General features: G+C 47.9%; 1 protein-coding gene across 3 annotated transcripts in view; it reads right to left on the bottom strand.

Moving 5' to 3' along the window:
• hdac7a (histone deacetylase 7a) overlaps positions 1–14,974 on the bottom strand; it is a 69,230-nt gene extending 54,256 nt beyond the window's left edge. For all 3 annotated transcript variants that reach the window (XR_008809781.1, XM_056273298.1, XM_056273299.1), the window contains exon 1: positions 14,793–14,974. Coding sequence is in view for 2 of the 3 variants with exons in the window: in XM_056273298.1 (XP_056129273.1) it covers positions 14,793–14,811 (19 nt within the window). In the remaining variant the exon portion in view is untranslated. The remainder of the gene's footprint in view (positions 1–14,792) is intronic.
• Between the last annotated feature and the right edge of the window lie 8,420 nt (positions 14,975–23,394).

The following is a 23,394-nucleotide window of genomic DNA, read 5'->3' as shown; positions in this document are numbered from 1 at the left end:
CAAACGAAATGGGGCAAGATTTTCGTTGCAGTGCGTATGTCAGAAGGCACACGTTTACATTACTGTTATTGTGTTTAGGTGTCTATGTACACATCAGTGTGTGCTTACATCCGCTCTCCTTTATGTATACATGCCTTTGTGATTGGTCAAAGAAGGTTGAATCAGTTCATCTGGATACAATGTTTATTGATAGATACATTTCATCACTTGAGTGATGAAACGTATCTGTCAATAAACATTGTATCCAGATGCGTATGTAGCCAGATGTATGTATGTATCCATTGTATCCAGATACGTATGTAGCCAGATGTATGTATGTATCCATTGTATCTGTCAATAAACATTGTATCCAGGTGAACATGTAATATATCTGCCAATAAACATTGTATCCAGATGAACTGATTCAACCTTCTTTGATTTTCTTACCTGGATTATTGGGCATGCATGCAGACACTTTGTAATGGGTGCGTTATCTGACATTGTATGGGCAGTATTTCAGACATTAAATGGCTGAGAAGACGTTAAAACAACAGCGCAGGGACTCGCACAAACATGAAGGAGGTCATTCTGCAAAATAAGGAGGAAAGGTACAAACTTTATTTCCTCTAACCATAGAACGTAGCCAAGTTGATGCACTCTGTAAAATGGCATGGCGGGTGATGTAGTTTTGGTAGAGAGCACGCAAGGGAGGATAATGAGTCAGCCAGAAGAAGAGATGAAGAGGAAGAGCTGGTGGCGATGGTGGGGGCATAAGAAACGGGGTCAGGGATGGGCAGGGGGGTTGAGACATGGAGCAAGAATGAGAGAAGAGTCAGACTGACGGGGTGAATGTACGGGAGGGAGTACAGAGGAGGGAAGCGATAAGACAAGGAAACGGGGCGAGAATAATAAGAGAGAGATAGAGGGAGGGAGAGAGAGTGGGAAAGAGAGGGAGATAGAGTGAGAGAGGGAGAGGGAGAGAGAGACAGAGAGAGAAAGAGTGAAACTGAGTATGAGAGAGACAGAGAGCAAGAGAGGGTGAGACAGAGAGAGGGGGGGTGAGAGAGAGGGAGAGTAAGAGTGAGAGAGATACAGAGAGAAAGAGAGAGGGGGAGAGAGAGGTGGAGAGAGTGGGAAAGAGAGGGAGAGAGAGAGTGGGAGAGGGAGAGAGAATTAGATAGAGGGAGAGAGAGACAGGGTGAGAGAGGGAGAGAGGGCGATACAGACAGAGACAGAGTGAGAGAGAGTGAAATAGAGTATGAGAGAGGGAGAGAGAGAGGGGGGGAGAGGGAGAGAGCGGCTGAGCTGTAATAATGTTTGGTCTCAGTGTGCCAGCAGGGTCCTTCCCCTTAAGAAGCCAACAGGAATGTGAGGAATGCTGCTGTGAGGACGAAAAGGAAGGCGCAATCATACTGTTCTATGACTGTTCTGAGAGGGGGGGGTGAAGAGGGAGGAGGAGATGAGGAAGGTGAAGAGAAACGAAGACAGGCAGATGGGGGGGAGAGAAGGGGGAGGATAGGCGGGGAGTGATAGAGAGGGAGAGAGGGAGACAGCGCGGGGGAGGAGACACTGAGGAAAAGACATTATCTTTGCTGGGCTGAGGAAACACAAAGACGCGGAATTTCAAAACAATGAGACTAAAATAATATTTCCAGAAAAAAAGGGGGTTGACCTACATGTGTGTGTGCACGCGTGTGTGCGTTTGCTTTTGTGCAGGTGTAAACTCGTGCACACATGCGACGTGTTGTGTAGGGCCTGTATACTTGCATGTAATTGTGCATTTTGGGATAATAGTCTGTACTTAAAGAGTATTATGCCTTTCTGTATGTGTGTATGTGTGTGTGTGCGCACGTGTGTGCACGTGTACGTGTGTGTGTTGGTTTAAACAGCCTCATGGCATGCAGCCTGCATAGCCCCTGCTATGTTAACGTACTACTTTGCACAGTGCAGCGTTTTCCCAGTGGAAATTGTGCTACCATTTCTTCTCTGCCAGTGGAGCATGTTTATATGATTTTATTCAACAATAGATTTGGAGAACGTCCACTGTTTATACTCATTTATTTGCCATTTGTTGGAGGCTTTTTTATCAAAGGCAGCATGTAGTAACAAGCGTGTGTCAATGCCAGTGAAATGGCCCGTTGCACATTTGAACTCTGTCCATTGTCTCCTCGTCGGACATTTAAAAGGGCGCCGGGTTGAGTGGGCCTCATACTTTGAAAATCAAATTAAACATAATACGAGCCATCAATGCGTGGTAATTGGTTGGCCGTAGTCAGCAGTAGTTGAAAGTTGACAGGATGACCGCAGGGCCAGCAAATCAGGACCGGCAGATAATGTCCTGCGGAGGAATGTGCGTCCTCTGTCCCTGAAACTCCCTTGTGAGCTGATTATATCAGTACATGCATGACACGAAGTGGCAATGGCCAGCTGATAAGCATCAGCCTGGGGGCGGGGGGGGGGTTTGCACGTTCACAAAGCTGCATTGCGTGCAGCCTTCATAGCCGCGGTACACGCCGGAGACACGGCAATGTCCGTCAACTGTCGCGGTGATGCGGGGCAACGGGGGTAAATCACTCAGATTAACGCCGCTCTCTCAAATTCTGTACTGGAAGACCTTCTCTTCATCTTTCATTGGGAGCGCTTGAAAAGTTTTATTTATTTTTCACACCAACGCTGTATGGATTGTAGTGACACATACTTCATGTTTCGTTTTCCACTCTCTCTAAAAGATATGATAGCTCCGGGGCGTCTGGGTAATGTAGCGGTCTATTCCTTTGCCTACCAACGCGGGGATCGCCGGTTCGAATCCCCGTGTTACATCCGGCTTGGTCGGGCGTCCCTACAGACACAATTGGCCGTGTCTGCGGGTGGGAAGCCGGATGTGGGTGTGTGTCCTGGTCGCTGCACTAGCGCCTCCTCTGGTCGGTCAAGGGCGCCTGTTCAGGGGCGGGAGGCCCAGATAGCATCCGGATGTGGGCCACTTCAGCCAATGATGCGGCACTGATGGCCCTCTTCTGGCCCTGACAAATTGGATGTGAGCCTGAAGTGGCCCACATGAATAATAGCAAATATGGCCCAAATATGCCAAATCAAATGTGGGCCTTTTAGGGCAAATATGCGGTGCTCTCGGCAACATCTAATCTGGATGTGACCCTGAAGTGGCCCCGTGTGGTAAATGGTGAATATGGCCCAAATATCACAAAACAAATATGGGCCACCTTTGGCAAATAAGAGCAAACGGAGCAGAGACCGGGATGGCTTGGAAGAGTGGAGTAATTGGCAATTGACCCTTCGTAAAGTCCCGCCCCCCTTAGTTACTGTTGCTATGTAAAGTCCCGCCCCCCTTAGTTACTGTTGCTATGCCCGTCAAGCGTTTCAGAACTATCCAGGAAGTAGCCGGAAAACACCAAAACATGAAGGATGAAATCAGCGCATCGTGTGGGCAAAAGTAACAGTAATAATACGTTAGCTGTATTAGCTATCAATAATAGTTAGTAGCAAGCTTAGCTTGGAGCAGACGTATTTGTGTTGATTTTGGATGGATTAAGCTGGCCATGGGGTCTGCTATACTGCCAAATCTATTGCCGACATTGCGCTTCTTGCGTTCTGGGTTTCGGGAAGGGAAAGAAAATTACACCCCCTCCAAACTTTTCAGATATCTAGTATCCGATTTGCAGATCACATAGGCACACCGTTGCAGCATGTTGTTTGAAAGCTTGACGGACCGTTGCTAAGGTAGGATTGGACAAGCACCGTTCTGGGGCGGGACTTTACAAAAGGTCAATTGGCTGGATACAATTGGGCACAAAAAAAGGGGGGGGATATAATAGCTCCAGACTATGATTTATTTCCGGCGTTATCATTTGGATAGAGCGACACCTTCTATGTTTTAAAAAGCTCTGTGACGTGTTCAGGTTCCTAAATGTGAGAATAGGCGTCACCGTCCCGCTTGCTCCGAGTCACTCCGACTAAAAACGTCAAAGCTTTTGAAAAATACTCATGATGGAAATTCTATTCCCCCCCCCCCTCTCTTCTAAAGATAAGATGTTATCCTTCTCTCCAGGGCCTGTAACGCAGTCGTGAAAATCGTGTATTTCAACCTCAAAACGCAGCCGCTGCAGTCTCAGAAGGCTGCAGAAGCTGGGACAGCCCCCTCGGCCCACGCTCGCTCCGCGTCACATTCACATATCGCATGCAAAGTATGGATGCATGCAGAAAAGAAGAGAGAAAAAAACAACTGCGCTGTACACACATTCGCCTAACGCGCGTAGTAGCAGAACCGGTGGCGATGGAAAGCCGCGCAAGACACAGTCATACATTCCTTCAGCGAGACGTTCACGCTTACCAAAACAAATCTCACACACACACACACACACACACACACACACACAAATAAACCATGTTTCCACGGTATTTGTGGAATCTGCCCATCGAGGCGGTGAGCAAAGGGTGTTTTCTGAGTGTGTCAGAGAGCGAGAGAGAGAGGCAGCCGGTTGTTGAACAATAGGCCCGCCACAAGCCAAGCCCCGTGTGTGACATGAGCACCCTGCCTATCGCCGCAGCGCGCTGACAGGAACTTTCCTCGGCACGGCGGCGAGTCAATGAGAAGTTAGTCACAGGACCACAGCTTCTCACATGCCCGCCGCTCCCCGAGACCTCCTTGCGTCAACCCCCCCCCCCCCTGATTCATTGCTGCTCCGAGGCCCCGCCGAGCCTCCGGGTTCGGGTTTCAAAGCTTCATCCTCGATGGGTTCAAAGATAAACGCGGTGCCTTTACACCCATGCGGGATAGAAAAGGAGTGATCAGTCTCCCCTGATGGGGGCAAGAGGGGAATTAGATGTTACCCTGTAGCTCGCCCCGTCCTCCTCACCTTTACTGCATGTCATCGCTTTTTTTGACTGTGTTTCTGTTTCTCCCCCTCTTGCTCTAGCTCGCTCTCGCTCTGTCTGTCTGTCTGTCTGTCTGTCTCTCTCTCTGTCTCTCTCTCACTCTCAGTCTCTGTCTGTCTGTCTGTCTGTCTGTCTGTCTCTCTCTCTGTCTCTCTCTCACTCTTAGTCTCTTTCTATCTGTCTGTCTGTCTCTGTCTGTCTGTCTGTCTGCCTCTTTCTGTCTCTCTCTCTCTCTCTCACTCACTCGCTCACTCTCTCTCTCTGTCTGTCTGTCTGTCTGTCTGTCTGTCTGTCTGTCTGTCTGTCTCTCTCTCTCTCTCTCTCTCTCTCTCTGTCTCTGTCTTTCTCTCACTCTCAGTCTCTTTCTATGTCTCTCTCTCTCTCTCTGTCTGTCTGTCTCTGTCTGTCTGTCTCGCTCTGTCTGTCTGTCTCTCTGTCTTTCCGTCTGTCTGTCTGTCCCTCTCTCTCTCTATGTATGTATGTATGTATGTATGTATGTATGTATGTACTAAAGCAGGAATATCATGATCCATCCATCAACCCATCCTTCCATGTTGATCTCGTCTCGGACGTCGCACCATAACGACTCGGACACGACTCGGACTTGGATCATGTTGGATCATGCGGACGCACTCGTGATCATTTTTCAAGAATGGCCGAGTACAAGACTCAAACCTACTTATCTTTCCCAGGCTTACATGTAAAGTGCAATCGGATCTTATTTGTTTCTTTTTTTGTCTCACCATTGATTTATGTCCCCGAAACATTGTGAAACTGGAATCTAAAACATTCCCCTGACGGAGGAAAACAAGTCTAAATAAATATGACTGTAGTGAAACTGTGACATTTACTGCGATGGTAGACCGCTGCAGTCACAGTCATGGTGGTTTTTTTGGTATATCTATTCTAAAAAAACACAGAGAACACAACCATACATTGTACACGTAGTTTTACTTTTACATTTCCCCCTCAATCACTCGCACATCTAAATTCCCCCAGACACCAGAACAAGTCACACGGCCCAGTCTGTCAAGCAGCACTTCACAGTGTTAACAACCCGGAGTCTGCACAAAGCTAGTAAATACAAGGCAGGGGGGTATTAAAGGCAATCAGATAAACACATCAGGGGCTAAAAAGGAGCCCGAGGTAACAGGAAAGAGTTGTGACTCTACTACAGAGAGGGTCTTCAATCTACCAAAGTGTTGCATGGTCTGACCCCGGGGTGGCGTTCTCAGGGTGTCCCCTCAGCAAAAACGTCATTTTCTCCAGTCCTAGAAAGAACACTAGGTCCCTCAACCACATAGACAAGATAGAGACTGAGGGACTCTGACAAGACTTTGAATGTTGCATCCCAGTAATTTGTCAATTGTGGGTACAACCAAAACATGTGTGCAAGATCTGCTGGTGAGTTGGGACATCTACTGCAGCTGTCTACGACATTTGAATACATTTTCCAAAGTCTGGATGTAGCGTAGTGCAGGCGACGCAGTACATTTAATGGTAATATATTTAACTGTGTACAAGATGAACTTTGACTAACACTAATTAGGGGCCGGTTCCAAATTGAATCGGGCATGCTCACATCAAGTTCTTTTTCCCAATCCACTTTGATTTTAACAATGTTAGTCTCAGTAAGTGGGTTGATCATTTGATATATTTGGGATCTATCGGCACAATGGCCCAGCGGTTAGCGCCGTCGCCTCACAGCAAGACGGTACTGGGTTCGATTCCCGGCCGGCCACGCAAACTTCACACTTCTGTGTGGAGTTTGCATGTTCTCCCCGGGTCTTCATGGGTTCCCCCCCGAGAGCTCCAGTTTCCTCCCACCACCAAAAAGACATGTAGGTCAGGTGACTTGGACATAATAAATTGTCCCTCGGTGTGAACGTGTCTGCCCTGCGATGGACTGGCGACCTGTCCAGGGCGTTTCCCTTCCTTCCGCCCAATGAGCGCTGGGATAGGCTCCAGCATCTCGCGACCCTAATTAGGATAAGCAGTTTGGAAAATGAATGAATGGGATATAAAATCCCTTTCCCTTTGGAAGTGTGTTCAGGATTGTCTCATAAACCGAGTTTTGTGGTGAATTGAGAAAAATTGGGTCGTTAAGAGTTAGCAAAATCTCGTGCTTGAAAATAATAGAACAGATGGGATTGAGGGCTGTAATATCTCTCAAATATATCACCGAAACCTCTGAAGACCCCACCAATGTATTTGGCCAAGGATGAAAATTCCATTTTTAAGCCCTAGAGAGAATGCAGAGTCGGGTGTGGGTGAAGGAAAAAGGTGATCATCATGAACAGGGAGAGACGATAAATTTGTGGAGCCAATTTTTGTACAAAATCATGCCACAATGTTCAGTGTTGTAATTACAGTAGGGTTGGGTGAATATTGTCTTGGAGAGGGGGGCAGTTTAGAAGTTGCCAATGCTACAATATAGGAAGAAGGGCAAGATTTAGCTTTGTTTAGTCACCAGTTTACTTGAAGGAGCTTAATCCAGTATATATTATCTTCTGTATATTTGCCATCCAGTGGTAATATCTGAAGTCAGGCAGAGAAAGTCCACCCTGAGACTGATGCTTTACTTATCCTTGGCTGTTTATCGTCCCATAAAACAAACCTGTAATATGCTTATCTTAAGCAATAAAAAACAAAGTGTTTAGGCAAGAACACTAGCAGACATGGAAACAGATACAGGAAACGTAGTAAAACATTCATCTCAATAGAATCAACTCTGCCTCCTAATGAAATATGGACGATATTCCATTTATCAACGTCTGTCTTCATCTCAGTAATTTATGGAGAGAAATTCGTATCACATACATTTTCGAATTCGCGAGTGATATAGACACCCAGATATTTAGATGAGTCATGATGGCACTTCACTGTTCTGGTGTCAGCCTTTCCAGAAGTTTTGGTCCCATTGGTCTTGAGTTGGACTTGCAACCTTAAAGTCTTGGAGTTGACATGAAGGAACCCCCCCCCCTAAAGACCTGGTCTGGATTTGGTCTGGCCTGGGATTATCTTTACTACAGGGCAAATCCATCCACCCATCATCCATCATTTTTCTCTCTGTCCTTCAATGCAGATGAACCTCTTTTTCCTGTTGAGCATACCTTCATTGTCTATACCCACCTAATCTATTTTAGGGCCACATAGAAAATCTCATGATATAAAACAGAACAGAACAGAACAGAACAGAATAGAATAGAATACACTTTATTTGTCATTTGTACATACATACAATGAAATTCCCTGTCTGCGTTTAACCCACCCTAGCTGTGTAGCTAGGAGCAGTTAGACGCAATGAGTGATAATCCTGAACTACATAATATTTTAAGAAATGTTTTGCTGAGAAAAAAGGGACCAAACCACCAGAGCTGGGTTCAACTCTCTTTCAATTCAACCCCTTCAGGCTCTGTAACACGGAAACAGCATGCATGGGATGACGACCACGTCATGATCTTCATCACAAGTAAACAAATGCCCCGGCAATGTCATCAAATAAATTGCAAGCTCTTTTCACAGTTTTGGGCTGAAAGTGAATCGAACCCACTCCTCGCGAACAACACAATACCAGTGCCTAAATACAACTGAAGCATCCATGCACCCTAGGGGTGTTTGGAGTGGTCTCGGGTTGTTTAAAACACAGTTAGAAACCATAGCAACCACAGGAAATCCCCAGGGTGCCAACAGGCTGGGTGAGCTTGCACTACAAAACACAACAGCAGAAGCGTGATAACCCTCACACAGACGCAGACGCACACATTTACATGAACATTCATACCAAAACAAAACAACTCAAATCTTACCATCACAACACCCACCGTTCTACAGTCTAGCATGCCTAAAGAAGTGGGTTGCAGGAAATTCGCCGGCCCAAAAATAGCTCCCTGGCCTCTTCTCTCACTTTCTATACCTCGCTTCTCTTCTTTTTCGCTATCGCTCTGCCCCGCTCTAACTACGGTGAGCAACCGGGGTTGGTGTTCCCCTTGTGGAAAATCTCACATTTTAGACAGTCCTCGAATGTGCGCGCCGGAGCCTCCGTGTCTGACTGAGTATGTGAGGAGATTATACTTTTATTTACATCCCTTTCGGAACAGGAAATATTTCACATGCCAGCTTTCGCTCTCGGCCTGTCAGTCTGACAATGCTTTACCCGATTAGGCCAATGACGGGAACTTGGATGACCCCGGAGATTGATGGCACTCATATATAACTGCCCTGAAATGGACATAATCTTTTATATGCTTGGATAGGTTACGGGGCGGGGATGAATTTATCCGATTATAGCTCAAAATCCTGGTGGGTTTGCACATGAGGAGCGTGCTAACATGTTTGGTGGAGTCTGACAGAGACTAAACCTGGATGGAGAACGTTGAGGAACCTCCTGCACCGCTCGTAAAGAGACATTTTCATGGTTCCTGTCTGCCGGTCTGTCCGTCTGTCTGCCCCTCAGTGTCTGTTTGTCTCCCCGCCTGTGTGTCTTTCTGTCCTCTCCTTCAGTGATGATTGATTAAAGGGGAACTTCTCGGTTAGGAACTTATGTTTTCTCATGTGCTTTCGGTGAAAGGTTACACCTCTAAGTGCCCTTGTCCTCTCCCCTTTGCCTCCATGGGAATAGGAGAGAGAGAGAGAGTGAGAGAGAGAGAGAGAGAGACAGATGAGGCCTTCAAGCAGGATATCCTGTTCTAAGTAACCCTGCTGGGCCCACTGTGACCTCATCACCCCTCTTGACCCTTGACCTTCCCATAGGCTCATACAGCCACTGTGTACAACATACTGCGTGCATCTCTCCATTTTCATCTTCCTTCCTCCTTTCCATGGTTTCTTCCCTTTCATCTCTCTGCTTTCTCTCCTCCACCACTCACTCTGTCATTGTCTTTGCCTCCTGTATTGTTTTTCCCCTTTGGCCCCCGTGGGTTACACTCGCACAACATTGGTGTTCACGGTGGTATCGCGTTCTCTCTCTCTTAACCCCATCCTCCTCATCTTTAGCTCTTCTCTATATGTCCATCTTCTCCCCTCTCCTGCAATCACTCTCCTCTTTTACCCCTTACTTCTTCTCTTGACTCCTTTTCTTCACCTCCACAGCGATGCCAGTAGATGCGGTGTTAATATTACCATCTCAGTTGACCGACCGCTCACTGAGACCCAGAGAGTTATGCAGCGTGCAAGCCATTAGCACAAGAACAACCGGGATTTCACTCCTCTCTAAAACGACCATGGGCGGGCCGGCTTTTAAACTCCATATCCTGTCAAGATAAATATCCAATTGAGATATTAATACATTGCATATGATAATATGTGTTAGGAAACGACTGACACCAAAATTAACATTTTAACAACTATAATACTATTTTGAAACAGTTTAAACTTCAGAGAGACATGGTCGAACTTGAATAACAAAACTGAAAAAGGGAAAATATTACCTGAAAAACAAAACAGGAAACACATATTGCTAATCTGACAAACGTAACATGGCCTATAAAACGTGAAATGTTAAAAATAACAACTGAAACGGTCCCAAAAACGACGGAACTTAAAAACCACTAGAACGACCATGGGCGGTCAAAATGACCGCCGCGGTTTTTAAACTCTATATTCTGTCAAGATAAATACCCAGTTGAGATATTAACGCGTTACATATGTTAGTATGTCTGTTAAGAAACTAACTGACACCGAAATTAACATTTTAACAACTTTAATACTATCTTTCAAACAATTTAAAATGGCCGCTGTCCAACGGCTGTAAACACTGCAACGCCTCGGTGGTAGTCATGGTGCGTCTGTAACGGCGTCTGTAACCAGACGTGTTGGACATAATCACCAATTAAGTTTACACTATTTCTCTGCACTGGACAGCGCTCGTGTGTTTCTAGGACAGAGCAAGGACGTCGCGAAGGAAATGACGCAACCAAAACGCGTCATACATAGTGACGTGACGCGCACGATGACGCGCAAATCACGCGCGGTGTTTTTGACCGCTCATGGGCGTTTTGGGTTGCTCTTACCGTAACTGGTTTTGTGCAATCGATCTAAAACCAATTTTAATGCAAATATATGCAATTTTAGGAGCATTCGGGAACGGCACAGATTTATTAAACTTTGAAAATTCAAAACGGCGAAGTGGACGTCCCTGGTGTGCTCACATATACAGAAACCTGTTGGTAAAATACTGCAGTCTGACAGATATACAATGTTTTTGTGATGCTACAAATGTTTGTTTGTTGACCACTGGAAAATGTAGATCTGCTACTTTAACCGGTGTCTGTTTTTTTATAATCAGCACGCTGCGTTTTCTACTATCCACTCCCATGATGCAGCTGGGCGAGTTTTTTACTTTCGTTGACTCCGATTCCGGCCGTTGAGGGCACGGCTGACGGGACTGGGCAGCGTACTGATGGGAAAACCCAGAAGCATGTTGTCACATGAAAAGACTTAAGCTCACTGCACAGAGCCCCCCCCCCTTCAATTACAGTTTTTATAAGACCATCCCACTTCTGATAATCTTCATGCACCGAGCAGCCATCTCCTCCCTCTCTCTCGTGCATCTATCAACCGCTATCAGGACATCTTATCAACCGCCATTCTGCATGATGTATGGCTGCATGACTGAGGACAGTGCATGGATGTCCTACAATCCGCCTCTCATTGATTAAAAGGATCTTGGGACCAGTATATATATTTTTTTATCATTGCAAAAAAAATGCTTTGTTACATGAAATGCCCTTACAAGCAGCTTATTTTGCTCAGTGGATGATCTCCTGACATGGCCTGATCTGGGTGTACTTAAACTTGTTTTAATTTCCTTCAGTACATGTCTTCCTAGTCCCCCGCCCACTGTTTTATATGTTTTTCTCTGTCTCAGTATGTCTGACTTTCTCTCTCCCTCTTTCACACACACCCATTCACCGCCCTCCCACAATAACTGGAATCCATTAGGGGATGAATGGGTGTTTGTGTTTTCTTAAGCTCAACAGCGCCTCCCCTGTCTGTGCGGCCAAAAGAGGACATTTGCTGTGATTAGGGGTATAATTAGCCAATCATCCTTTGACCCCCCCCCCCCGGGACAACCCCCACGGTCAGAGAGAGGCAGAGTCCCCCCGGTTGCCAGGTGGGCTGCAGATGCATGCTAACGCGCATCTGTCCGTCTCCGAGCCATCAATGAACAGAGGCACCGAGTGCAGATATAGTGGAGTCATTGTACGCTGGCTCAATGAGTCGTCGACGCACACAAACACACACACACTCGCAGACTCACTTATGCTCACTCATCACACAAACACATCATTGTATTTGGGCAAATAATGCACACTCACCCACACACACGCCTCAGACTGCCTGTGTATGTGTTTCCTTGGTATGTATGGCTGTTGTGTTTGTGTGTGTGTGGAACTGCTTTTGTGTGTGTGTGTGTGTGTGTGTGTGTGTGTGTGTGTGTGTGTGTGTTAGGAGATTCTCAGAGGACAGAGTGCATGGGCAGAGTTTGCCCAAAGAGCCTGTGGTGGAAATCAACACTTCCTGCTTCCTGTAGCGAGAGGAAGTGCTACTGCTGCTGTGCCTTATCACTGGATACACAGGCAACACAGTTGGAGGAAGAGAGGGAGGGTGAGAGGGATGGAAGAGGAGGAGGTAGAGGAGGAGGAGGAGAGACATGCTTGTGGAGTACGATAGAGATGGAACGCAGAAGAGGAGATTCTGTGTCATCTTATCTTCTACTCCAAAAGTAAAAAACAGGGAATTACGAAAATGAGGTGTGTCAGCGAGGCGACCAGAAATAAAACCCGTGTTAGGTTTTTGCAGCAGCCGTAGCGTGGAAGTCATCACCCGCAGCAGCAGAGGTGCCACACACCGCTTCAGAGAAGTTTAAATACTCCTACCAATGGCCCTGCAAAGGGAAATGCCATGAAAAAGAATACCAGATGCAGTCCCTTTTTTAGAAGCAACTGCAAACACTCTGCTGACTGAACAAAAGAGTGGGCCGCAGCACGGGGAGAAAAGAGGGCCAGTGGACATATGGCCGTAAAGAGGAAGGGAGGAACTTGCGAGGGAGGGAGAGAGGGGAGGAGAAGAGGAGAGAAGAAAAAAGGAGAGGAGAGAAGAGCGGAGAGGAGAAGAGGAGAGGAGACAAAAGAAGACATGAGAGGAAGAGAAGAGAAAAGAAGAGAAAAGGAGAGAAGAGAAGAGGAGGAGGAGACAAGACAAGAGAGGAAGAGAAGAGAGGAGAAAAGAGAAGAGAGGAGAAGAGAAGAAAGGAGAGAAGAGGAGTGGAGAGGAGACAAAAGAAGACATGAGAGAAAGAGAAGAGAGAAGAAGAGAAAAGGAGAGAAGAGAAGAGAGGAAGAGGAGAGAAGAGAAGAGAAAAGAAGAGAAGAGAAGGAAAGAAGAGAAGAGGAGAGGAGAGGAGAGTAGAGGAGAGAAGGGAGCAACAGATGAACGGGGAAGAGTAAAGCTGTGAGCCAACGTGATGTAGTGGGTATAAGAGATAAGAGCAGGATATTCTTCATCTTAATGACGGCAAATGCAAACGCTTGGGTGTATGTTGCAAGTGATCTGTTGCATGCCTGGTCATTGAGAGAGACTATGAGAGAAACGGAAAGAAGAGAGAGAGAGAGAGAGAGAGAGAGAGAGAGAGAGAGAGAGAGAGAGAGAGAGAGAGAGAGAGAGAGAGAGAGAGAGAGAGAGAGAGAGAGAGAGATGTTTGGGATTTGGGTGGGGAAGCTTTCAGCACTTGGGATTGTCCCAGATGGACACAAGCCGCTCCCTCCCTTTATAAACAGCCCTTCTCTTCTCCTTTCCTCTCCCACTTTCTTTTTTTTTTTTGCTCTTCTTTTCAACCCTTCCTTTTTCCTCCTCTGTCACATAGCTGCCAGCTACAACCCCCCTCTCCGTGTTGTTAAGACATCAGATGGCAAATATGAACATATTGACACCGTCCTCCCTCTCTCTCTCCCTCCCCCCCCCCTCTCTCCCCTGCAGCCCTGTCAGTTTCTCCTCTTCCTCAACCAAAGTCAACACAACACCACGGAGAACCGGGCTGACTCACTTCCACTGTGGGTGACTCTGTTTCCAATTTTCTCACCCCCTCCGCCCCACAAAAAAAGAGGCACTTTCCTCCAAAAACAACCAAACAAGTGATAAACAGAGCGAGAAAAGAGGGGCGAAGAAAATGCCAAAACGCTCGTGTTCCCCGGTGCAAAATGGGACAAATAAAGACACAAAAGGAGAGAGAGAGAGAGAGAGAGAGAGAGAGAGAGAGAGAGAGAGAGAGAGAGAGAGGGCAGAAACAGAGCACGCTTCCCTCTCTCTTTTTTCTCCCTCTCTCCCGTCTCTCCTCTCCGCGGCTCTGAAATGGTTATCACTGTTTTCCTTCCTTTCTTTGGGGTGGGTGGGGGGGGGCACGGGGGAGCGTGGGAGCGCGGACCAGAACGCGCTGGCCTCATAACAACAGGAGGAAGCCGGTAACTTGAGCAGGGGGGGCCGGGTGGAGAGAGCCGAAGCCGGAGAAGAGAGGTAGACGGGGAGGAAGGCTCGGCAAACGATGAGAAGAAAGCCGCCCGGGGTGGGTGGGGGGTGGTGGTGGTGGAGAGAGGGGGGGGGCAACACCACACGCGCGCGCGCGCACGCACACACAAAGTCGGTGAGTAAAGCGTCTAAATGTAAAACCTGACTCCCCCAAAGGGAGAGAAAGCACGTTTACAAACGACCTGCTGCATTCCAGAGAGGCTGCGAGCAGTAAAGTGGGATGAAAATTGAGCAGATTCGCCTTTCTGCCCCCACACATGAGCGCCGACATGCACACAATGTGCCTCCGCACAGCTGTGGACACACACACACACAACACACACAACACAACACACACACGCAGATAGCTGAAGGAGTCAACGGCAACATCCCACAGATGCAGAGCGGCGTCTCCTTACCAGTCTGCAGGGTGAACATCTAGCGGCGGGACGCGTCAGGAAGTTCTGTCAGTCATGGTCAGGCGCCGCCCGGTCCCAATGCCGTCCAAGTCCAGAACGCAGTTCGGAACGAGCTCGAGCTACAACAGGAGCAGAAATATTGGTTCCCTCTGTCGTAGCGCTGAGAAAGTGAGGGGCTGCAACAAAAGGCATAGAGGGAGGGAGGGAGAGAGGGAGGGAGGGAGAGAGGGAGAGAGAGAGAGAGAGTGAGTGAGTGAGTGAAAGAGAGAGAGAGAGCGATTAACCCCTCTAAGCTTACTGGTGGGCTCTTGCCCACACACACACACACACACACACACACACACACACACACACACACACACACACAGCCCCCCAGGACACACAAACTGCAAAGTGACACACATGCACAGCCTGCCCCTTGCAGTCTCTCTCTCTCTCTGAGACACACACGTGTTCACAGCTACACGCACACACAAACACACACACGCACACACACTCGGTTGATTCACAACATAAGTGACTTCTTGTACTTTCTCTGAGGTGGCAAGAGGAGCAAGGAATGGAGAATAAGAGCCCGAGTTGGTGTGTGTGTGTGTGTGTGTGTGTGTGTGTGTGTGTGTGTGTGTGTGTGTGTGTGTGTTTTAAGGTAGGAGGGACTGGCTGGCCCGAGCCCAGAGGCAGCCAGCTTGGTAAAAAAGACAATAGCAGGAAACACTATATCAGGACGAGGCAAAATACCAGTGCAAAAATAATTATCTGACAGCGAAAACAATGACATGCACCATGAAAACAAAGCCCCACAGCCCCGCGGCCCCGCGGCCCCGCAGCCCCGCGGCCCCGCACCGTGTGTGGACGCGAAACAATGATAGTGGAAACATGCTGGCCGGCACTATCGCAAAATATTGTGTGTTTTGTCACTGGGGCTGTGCTCTCGTGTAAAAGATACCTCGGAAAACTGCAGAAGGTCTGAAAAAAAGAAGTCAGTGACAGGAGGACCGCATGCCAAAACACCGGTGCTGGAGCCCCGTCAGGTGAACTAGGTGCATCACTTGACCCTGGTATCACGGCAACATGCAAACAATGATGATAATGTATAGACAGAATGCATCGCATTTGGTCACCCTGCAAATAATGATGATAATAAAATAAAAATAATGATGATAATAAAATAAAAATGATAATGATGATGATAACATAAAAATAATAATGATGATAATAAAATAAAAATAATAATGATGATAATAAAATAAAAATAATGATAATAAAATAAAAATAATGATAATAAAATAAAAATAAGGTGATGATAATAAAATAAAAATAATAATCATAATAAAATAAAAATAATAATGATGATAATAAAATAAAAATGATAATGATAATAAAATAAAAATAATAATGATGACAATAAAATAAAAATAATAATGATAATAAAATAAATATAATAATGATGATAATAAAATAAAAATGATAATGATAATAAAATAAAAATAATAATGATGATAATAAAATAATGTATAGACAGAATGCATTGCATTTGGTCATCCTGCAAATAATGATGATAATCAAATGAAAATAATATTGATGATGATAAAATAAAAATAATGATGATGATAAAATAATAATGATGATGATGATGATGATGTACAGACAGAATGCATTGCATCTGGTGGGGAACAACCTCGGCGTTCCAAATATGTTCGGAGAAGAAAGTGGGAGAGGCCGAGTTCTGCACAGAACGACTTTTGTAACATGCAAGTGCAGTTTTCCTGCGATATGTCAACATGACACAAGCATACAAGCACACAGCAACAAACACACACACACACACGCATACACACACACACACACACACACACATTGACAAGCTTGCAGATACACATAACCGCACAATCAGTCACCCATGACTCCCACACATTCTCAAACCCCTCACATCCCCCACTAACAATTTACACACACAGACACACACACACACACACATTCCCCTTGCCGTAATCATATCTAGTGATAAGGGCAGCTTTCCCCAGCGGTCCCTGGCTCTGTGAGCTCCGACCACAGCGAGGTCACAATAGGCCTGTATTCTTAGCTCGCTCTGATTACACACACAAGGGGAGGCATTACACTCTGCCTAATTAAATTCCCCCCCCCCCGGGTCAACTCTGGTGTGTTTGCGTGTCTGCGTCTGTGTGCGCTAAACGTGTATCCACGCCCATGTGTGCGCGGTGGCTCTTGAAGGAGGAACCCCATTAAGCGGACTTTTGAGAGGAGCGGGGCTCACGCCCGGCGGCGCCGTGTTAGAAATGCGATGTAGGTGAAGCACACCACAGCGCAGAACTGCTCACAGAGTGGTGCAAAAATATATTTTCATCTGCTAAGGAGCGAAAGAGAGAGAGAATCTGCTAAGGAGAGAGAGAGAGAGAGAATCTGCTAAGGAGAGAGAGAGAGAGAGAGACTTTCATGTTAATGTTTTCTGTCTTCAGACATGTGGATTTAGAGTAATGTATTATCCATCCATCCATCCATCCAGTATCCAACCCACTTATCCTGCTCTCAGGGTGGCGGGGATGCTGGAGCCCATCCCAGCAGCCATTGGGCAGCAGGCGGGGAGGCCATCACAGGGCGATGTATTACATGGTGCAAAATGTTGTACCATATAATACAATTTACCATGGTATTTTGTAACGTATTATATGGTACAAAATACAAGATTCAACACTACACACTCCCCCCCCCCCTCAAATTTCTTCGCAACCAAGTTGTAAACCGGGTGTTTCTTAAAACGTCTCCTTTGACCTTTTGTTTTTTTTGTAAAAGGTTTTCTGACAAACAAACGAAGCCATGTGTGACCAGCGCTCGCCCAGTCTGAGTGAGGATGCACAGCTTTCAGAGACAGAATCAGAATCACTCCATTTTGTCGCTTCATTTCATGCACTTGCGCACATGAAATGAAACGAAAAGTCAGTGCAACACAAAGACGAGAACACACATCCGGAAACTACAAGAACACATTTCTCCAAACTATCACATACAGAACGAACGCCAGCCAGGAAGACTGTCAGAACTGCCGGTCTGCATGGGCTAGCAGTTAGCTTAGCCTGCCCTGCTTCCGCGTCCTGCCAGACCGTCCTCGGTGTTATCGGAGCTGCCGGTCTGCATGGGCTAGCAGTTAGCTTAGCCTGCCCCGCTTCCGCGTCCTGCCAGACCGTCCTCGGTGTTATCGGAGCTGCCGGTCTGCATGGGCTAGCAGTTAGCTTAGCCTGCCCCGCTTCCGCGTCCTGCCAGACCGCCCTTGGTGTTCCCTCTCTGGGCACAGCTCCAGGCAGGGCCGTGGTCCCTGGTCCCACAGGAAGCAGCAGACCAGGCTCTCCCAGCCGATCCAGCACCAGCTCTCCCGGCCATCAAACGAAGATCCAAACTTAGACGCAGACGTGGACAAAGACCCTGCATGGACGGTACTGGGTGAGGCCGCCGCAAACGAGAACTCGCACCACCATCTTCCCCCACCACGCCACACGGCGACACTAAAAACACAGTCAACGCCAGGCGAGGCCGCCGCCAGACTGCCTTCAGTGTTATCGGAGCTGCCGGTCTGCATGGGCTAGCAGTTAGCTTAGCCTGCCCCGCTCCCGCGTCCTGCCAGACCGCCCTTGGTGTTATCGGAGCTGCCGGTCTGCATGGGCTAGCAGTTAGCTTAGCCTGCCCCGCTTCCACGTCCTGCCAGACCGCCCTCGGTGTTATCGGAGCTGCCGGTCTGCATGGGCTAGCAGTTAGCTTAGCCTGCCCCGCTTCCACGTCCTGCCAGACCATCCTCAGTGTTATCGGAGCTGCTGGCCTGCATGGGCTAGCAGTTAGCTTAGCCTGCCCCGCTTCCGCGTCCTGCCAGACCGCCCTTGGTGTTCCCTCTCTGGGCACAGCTCGAGGCAGGGCCGTGGTCCCTGGTCCCACAGGACGCAGCAGACCAGGCTCTCCAGCCGATCCAGCACCAGCTCTCCCGGCCATCAAACGAAGACCCAAACTTAGACGCAGACATGGACAAAGACCCTGCATGGACGGTACTGGGTGAGGCCGCCGCAAACGAGAACTCGCATCACCATCTTCCCACACCGGTACTGGCTGAGTCCGCTGCAAATGTATTATTACAACCCGCTCTATCCTGAGGCCCAGTCCCGCACCGTGAAGGTTGATTTGAAGGCTGTGAGTCTTGTTGTCCTCACCGCTGATTCCCAAACTATGGGTAGGGACCCAAAGTAGGTCGCAGGTCTCCTTCTGGTTGGTGCTGTAGCGTACCAAGAGTATGGAGGCATGTTTCAGCTTCAGAGTCCCCGGGCGAGAGACTTACTAAGCGGGCCTCGGCCACCGGGACGAAATAGTTCGATACGAACCCTTTGATTCGAAGCAAGAGGCCAGATCTGCAGGGTTTCCCACCAGCTCTCAACGACGCAGCCTGCACAGACTGGCTGGCTGGCTGCAGGTTGTGCCGCCATTCCGCACATCTGAGTCTCATTTTAGCAAGTCAGATAAAACAGTGCGATACGTGGCTGTCAAACACACGACAAGCAGAAGGATTTTGTGCATGTCAGGCAGTATGAGAGGGGGGGCATGTGTTTACAATGACTGAATACAAGGGCGAGGTCCCTCTTGAGGGATGGATAGCAGCTATCTGCTGTCAGGGCATTGACACACACACACCCACCCACCAAGCACACACACACACACACACACACACACCACCATACATGTGCGGCTGTATTTCTAGGTGTGGATATGTGTGATCAGCATGCAGACACAAGCACAACGCAACATCTCAACCAACTGCATATTGTTGTTGTGTTGCAGATTTATTAGACAACTTGTTTAATATCTCTCAGCAATCTGACAAGAAGTCTCTTCTTATTAATCCGTTCTGGAAAAGCTCGTCTTCGGAGCGGGTGAGCAGCGCTCATTTACACCGCGGCGATGTGCCTTCGCAGAGAGAGCACTGTCACACACTTCAACACAGCTGGCCGTAGTGTATACACTCATTACCTAGCACAGCAACAAAGCACACCGTCGCTCATAAACTCTTTTGCTCCCTTATAAACACACACGCACACACATGCATATGCGCACACACGCATGCAGAATTGCGTGCACGTGCACACACACATGCCCGCACATGCATGCAGAGTCGATGTCTACATACTTCGCTGTGATTGTGGGAACGCTAGCTGCATCGTGTTGTGCGGCAAGGCCCTCGCGGCCCCTGGTACACCAAAAGAATGTTAGAAACGCTCAGGGTTATTTGGCTGAAATATACGACCCAGGATGGGGGTCGGGCGGCTCGACAGAGCCCCCTCCGTCCTAGTGACAACGCAGTAATCATGGTTTGCTGCCAGCCGGCGGCTCAGGCGGATGTACTGCCCCCTCTGGTTGCCCCTCTGCAGCGCAGCACAGCTCAAACGGAGCGCTCGATTTCGCATAAAACGTCCATAATTTGAGCAGAAGCGAGCCCTTCTCTAGGAAGGGGACGGAAATTAGATGAATATCCGGTTCATCTCAAAAGGTAATGGGTGACTTAAGCCCACGGTTGCTTCGGCGAAATACTTCACGTTTGAAAAAAATGTGGCTGTTAAAGTTTCAGCGTGAGATTATTCTTTTTTTCCCCCCCAAGATAGAGGGTGCATTGCTGCAGGAGGGTGCTTTTATTAGAGCCAAGCATTCCTTTCAGATGTCACTGTTTTTTTTTTATTGTTGTTCTTGTGCTCAGTAGTTGTTCGGCGAGAGTCCTCCCGCAGTTCGGATCAGAGGAAAAATCCACATCCAGATCTCTGCAAGGTCGGCATGGGAAGATCCACAAGCAAGCAGGAGAAACCGTCCGTGTGAAGGTCTGCTCGCGCAGCAGCAGCACCGGAGGAGCAGCAGCAGCCATTTCCACCAGGCCATGTAAGAGGAGAAGAAGGAGCCGAAAGGACGGGACAGATGGGAAGGGAAAAGCTGGAAGGCGGGGAGAGATGGGGGGTGGCGGCGGAGGTGGTGAGGGTGGTGGGGATGGGGATGGGGATGGGGTCCAGGCCCCTGATCTGAGCAGCTGCTGCTGTTTTGTAGGTCACCATTACATCAGCAGGTTGATGGAAAACACTGGGAAACACTTCCCTCCTTGACCTACTTAAAGTATGTTAGTGTTGAAGAACATTCAAATCCTCCACGGCCTCCGTCCAGTCCCGCACGTCTCCCCCGGACTCCTTCCCCGGTTGTTGTTTTACCGGCAGGTGTTTGCGGTTTAAAGCCTGCACAATTTGGGAATCTAAAGAGGCGAAACGGCGTCTCTAAAAATAACCGTGGGTACAAATCCCTGTCATTTTAACACCTTTTATATTTTCCCTTCGCGGCTAAGTGGTCGACACGGCAGAAGCACGTTTACTAGGTACTATTCACTAACACACGACTGGGCCCACACCCCCCCACCCCTCCCCCACCCCTCCGGTCTTCAGCGTTCCTCACTTATTATTGACTTTATCTGATAGAGCCCCACCCCACCCACCACTTACTATTGTCATTCTTCGGTCAAACATTGTGCCGGGTGTTTTTTAAAAGACGTAAAGTTTTCATAAGCGTAACTGTAAACCCAGAGGAGCCAGAACAATTCTCCCGAAAATATCGGAGGGGGTTACGTAAGAATTTATAGGTCAGTTCGAATTTATGGCATCCATATGTTAGCTGAATTTATACTGAGTGGCTCTGGTGAGTGAGGAGCCTGTGTGTACGTGGTAATTTATTTATGTGTGTGTGTGTGTGTGTGTGTGTGTGTGTGTGTGTGTGTGTGTGTGTGTGTGCCCGCATGTGTTTAACGCAGAGGTTAAGTGGTGTGGTTCTGGCCTCTCAGGAAGCAGTCCTCCGACAGAGGTCAGGTTCTCTTCCCCCTCACCGAAACCTCCAAGACGAATGCATATGGCACACACATATAAGCTCAGAGTTATGTGATGCGATGTGTGTGTGTGTGTGTGTGTGTGTGTGTGTGTGTGTGTGTGTGTGTGTGTGTGTGTGTGTGTGTGTGTGTGTGTGTGTGTGTGCGTGTGTGTGTCCTGCTTCATAACTCACACAGTCGGACTTCCATTTAATAACAAAGCAGCAGCTCCATGTTAGACTCCTGACGACGTAATGAGCGGTTGTTTCCAGCCAGGGCAAACGGTTTCTTGTTGAGGACAATGGATGTGCCTAGACAGCTGTCCAAGTGTGCAAGAGTCCAAATGTCCAAGTGTGCAAGAGTGCAAGAGTCCAAGTGTGCAAGAGTGCAAGTGTCCAAGTGTGCAAGAGTCCAAGTGTGCAAGAGTCCAACTGTCCAAGTGTCCAAGTGTGCAAGAGTCCAAGTGTCCAAGTGTGCAAGTGTCCAAGTGTGCAAGAGTGCAAGTGTCCAAGTGTGCAAGAGTCCAAGTGTGCAAGAGTCCAAGTGTCCAAGTGTGCAAGAGTCCAAGTGTGCAAGAGTCCAAGAGCCCAAGTGTGCAAGAGTCCAAGTGTCCAAGTGTGCAAGAGTCCAAGTGTCCAAGTGTGCAAGAGTCCATGTGTGCAAGAGTCCAAGTGTGCAAGAGTCCAAGTGCCCCAAGTGTCCAAGAGTCCAAGTGTGCAAGTGTCCAAGTGTGCAAGAGTCCAAGTGCACCAAGTGCCCCAAGTGTCCAAGTGTGTGCAATGGTCTTGTGTCGATTTTGTCAAGGCAGGTTACACAGACTTGATTGCTTTGACTTTAGCAATGCAACTCAGGGAAGTCCTCTGCACGGCATGGAGGGAAGTCCTCTGCACGGCACGGAGGGAACAAACCAGAAGGAACATGCAAAAGCTGACATCCATTAAAAACCAATCGTCTGGATTAAAAAGAGTAATTTCAGCAGAAGAACGGGAACTTTGTGAAGTTGTATTGTCTCTGATTCTGAAGAACAAGTTCTGAGATCTTGCCGTTATCTCATTGGTCTTATCAGACACATAAATACCACTGAAGTGTCTTTAAACCAAGTCCATTATCAGATGATTCTGGCGTCTGATTGAGACGTTTGAAAGCTCATTTCCTCACAACACAAACTGAAGTATGAGAAAACTGTCGAAATCTCACGTTAGCCTGGACCTGAGAGAAGAATACGCCGTAAAAATGATGTTAGATTTCAACTTTCTCTCCCTCCCAAAAACAAGACGTTTGCGACCTTAACACTTAAAACAAATGGCAGCCATGAAGGTGGGAGTTTGCGATGGGTCTGCAGGAGAGCGGATATGTTCTGTGGCAGGATGTTGGTTTGGAGGGTTGAGGATTAGCACTGACACATTTGGACAAACAAGCAATGATGCGGCACTGGCGGTCTTCTTCCGGCCCTGATAAAATGGGTGTGAGCCTGAAGTAGCCCACATGTATAATAGCAAATATGGCCCAAATATGCCAAATCAAATGTGGGCCTTTTTTGGCGAAGATGCTCTCGGCAACATGTGATCTGGATGTGACCCTTAAGTGGCCCGTGGGGTAAATGGTGAATATGGCCCAAATATCACAATACAAATATGGCCACCTTTGGCAAATATGTGGCACATGCGGCATTGCTATGGCTTGGTTCCGGCCCAGATCTGGCAAACAGGAGCAGACCGCCCA

The sequence above is a fragment of the Lampris incognitus genome, chromosome 2 (genome assembly GCF_029633865.1).
Source record: "Lampris incognitus isolate fLamInc1 chromosome 2, fLamInc1.hap2, whole genome shotgun sequence".
Classification (NCBI taxonomy): Eukaryota; Metazoa; Chordata; class Actinopteri; order Lampriformes; family Lampridae; genus Lampris; species Lampris incognitus.
The sequence above is the reverse complement of the archived record's forward strand: the minus strand, read 5'-3'. Positions and strand labels throughout refer to the sequence as shown.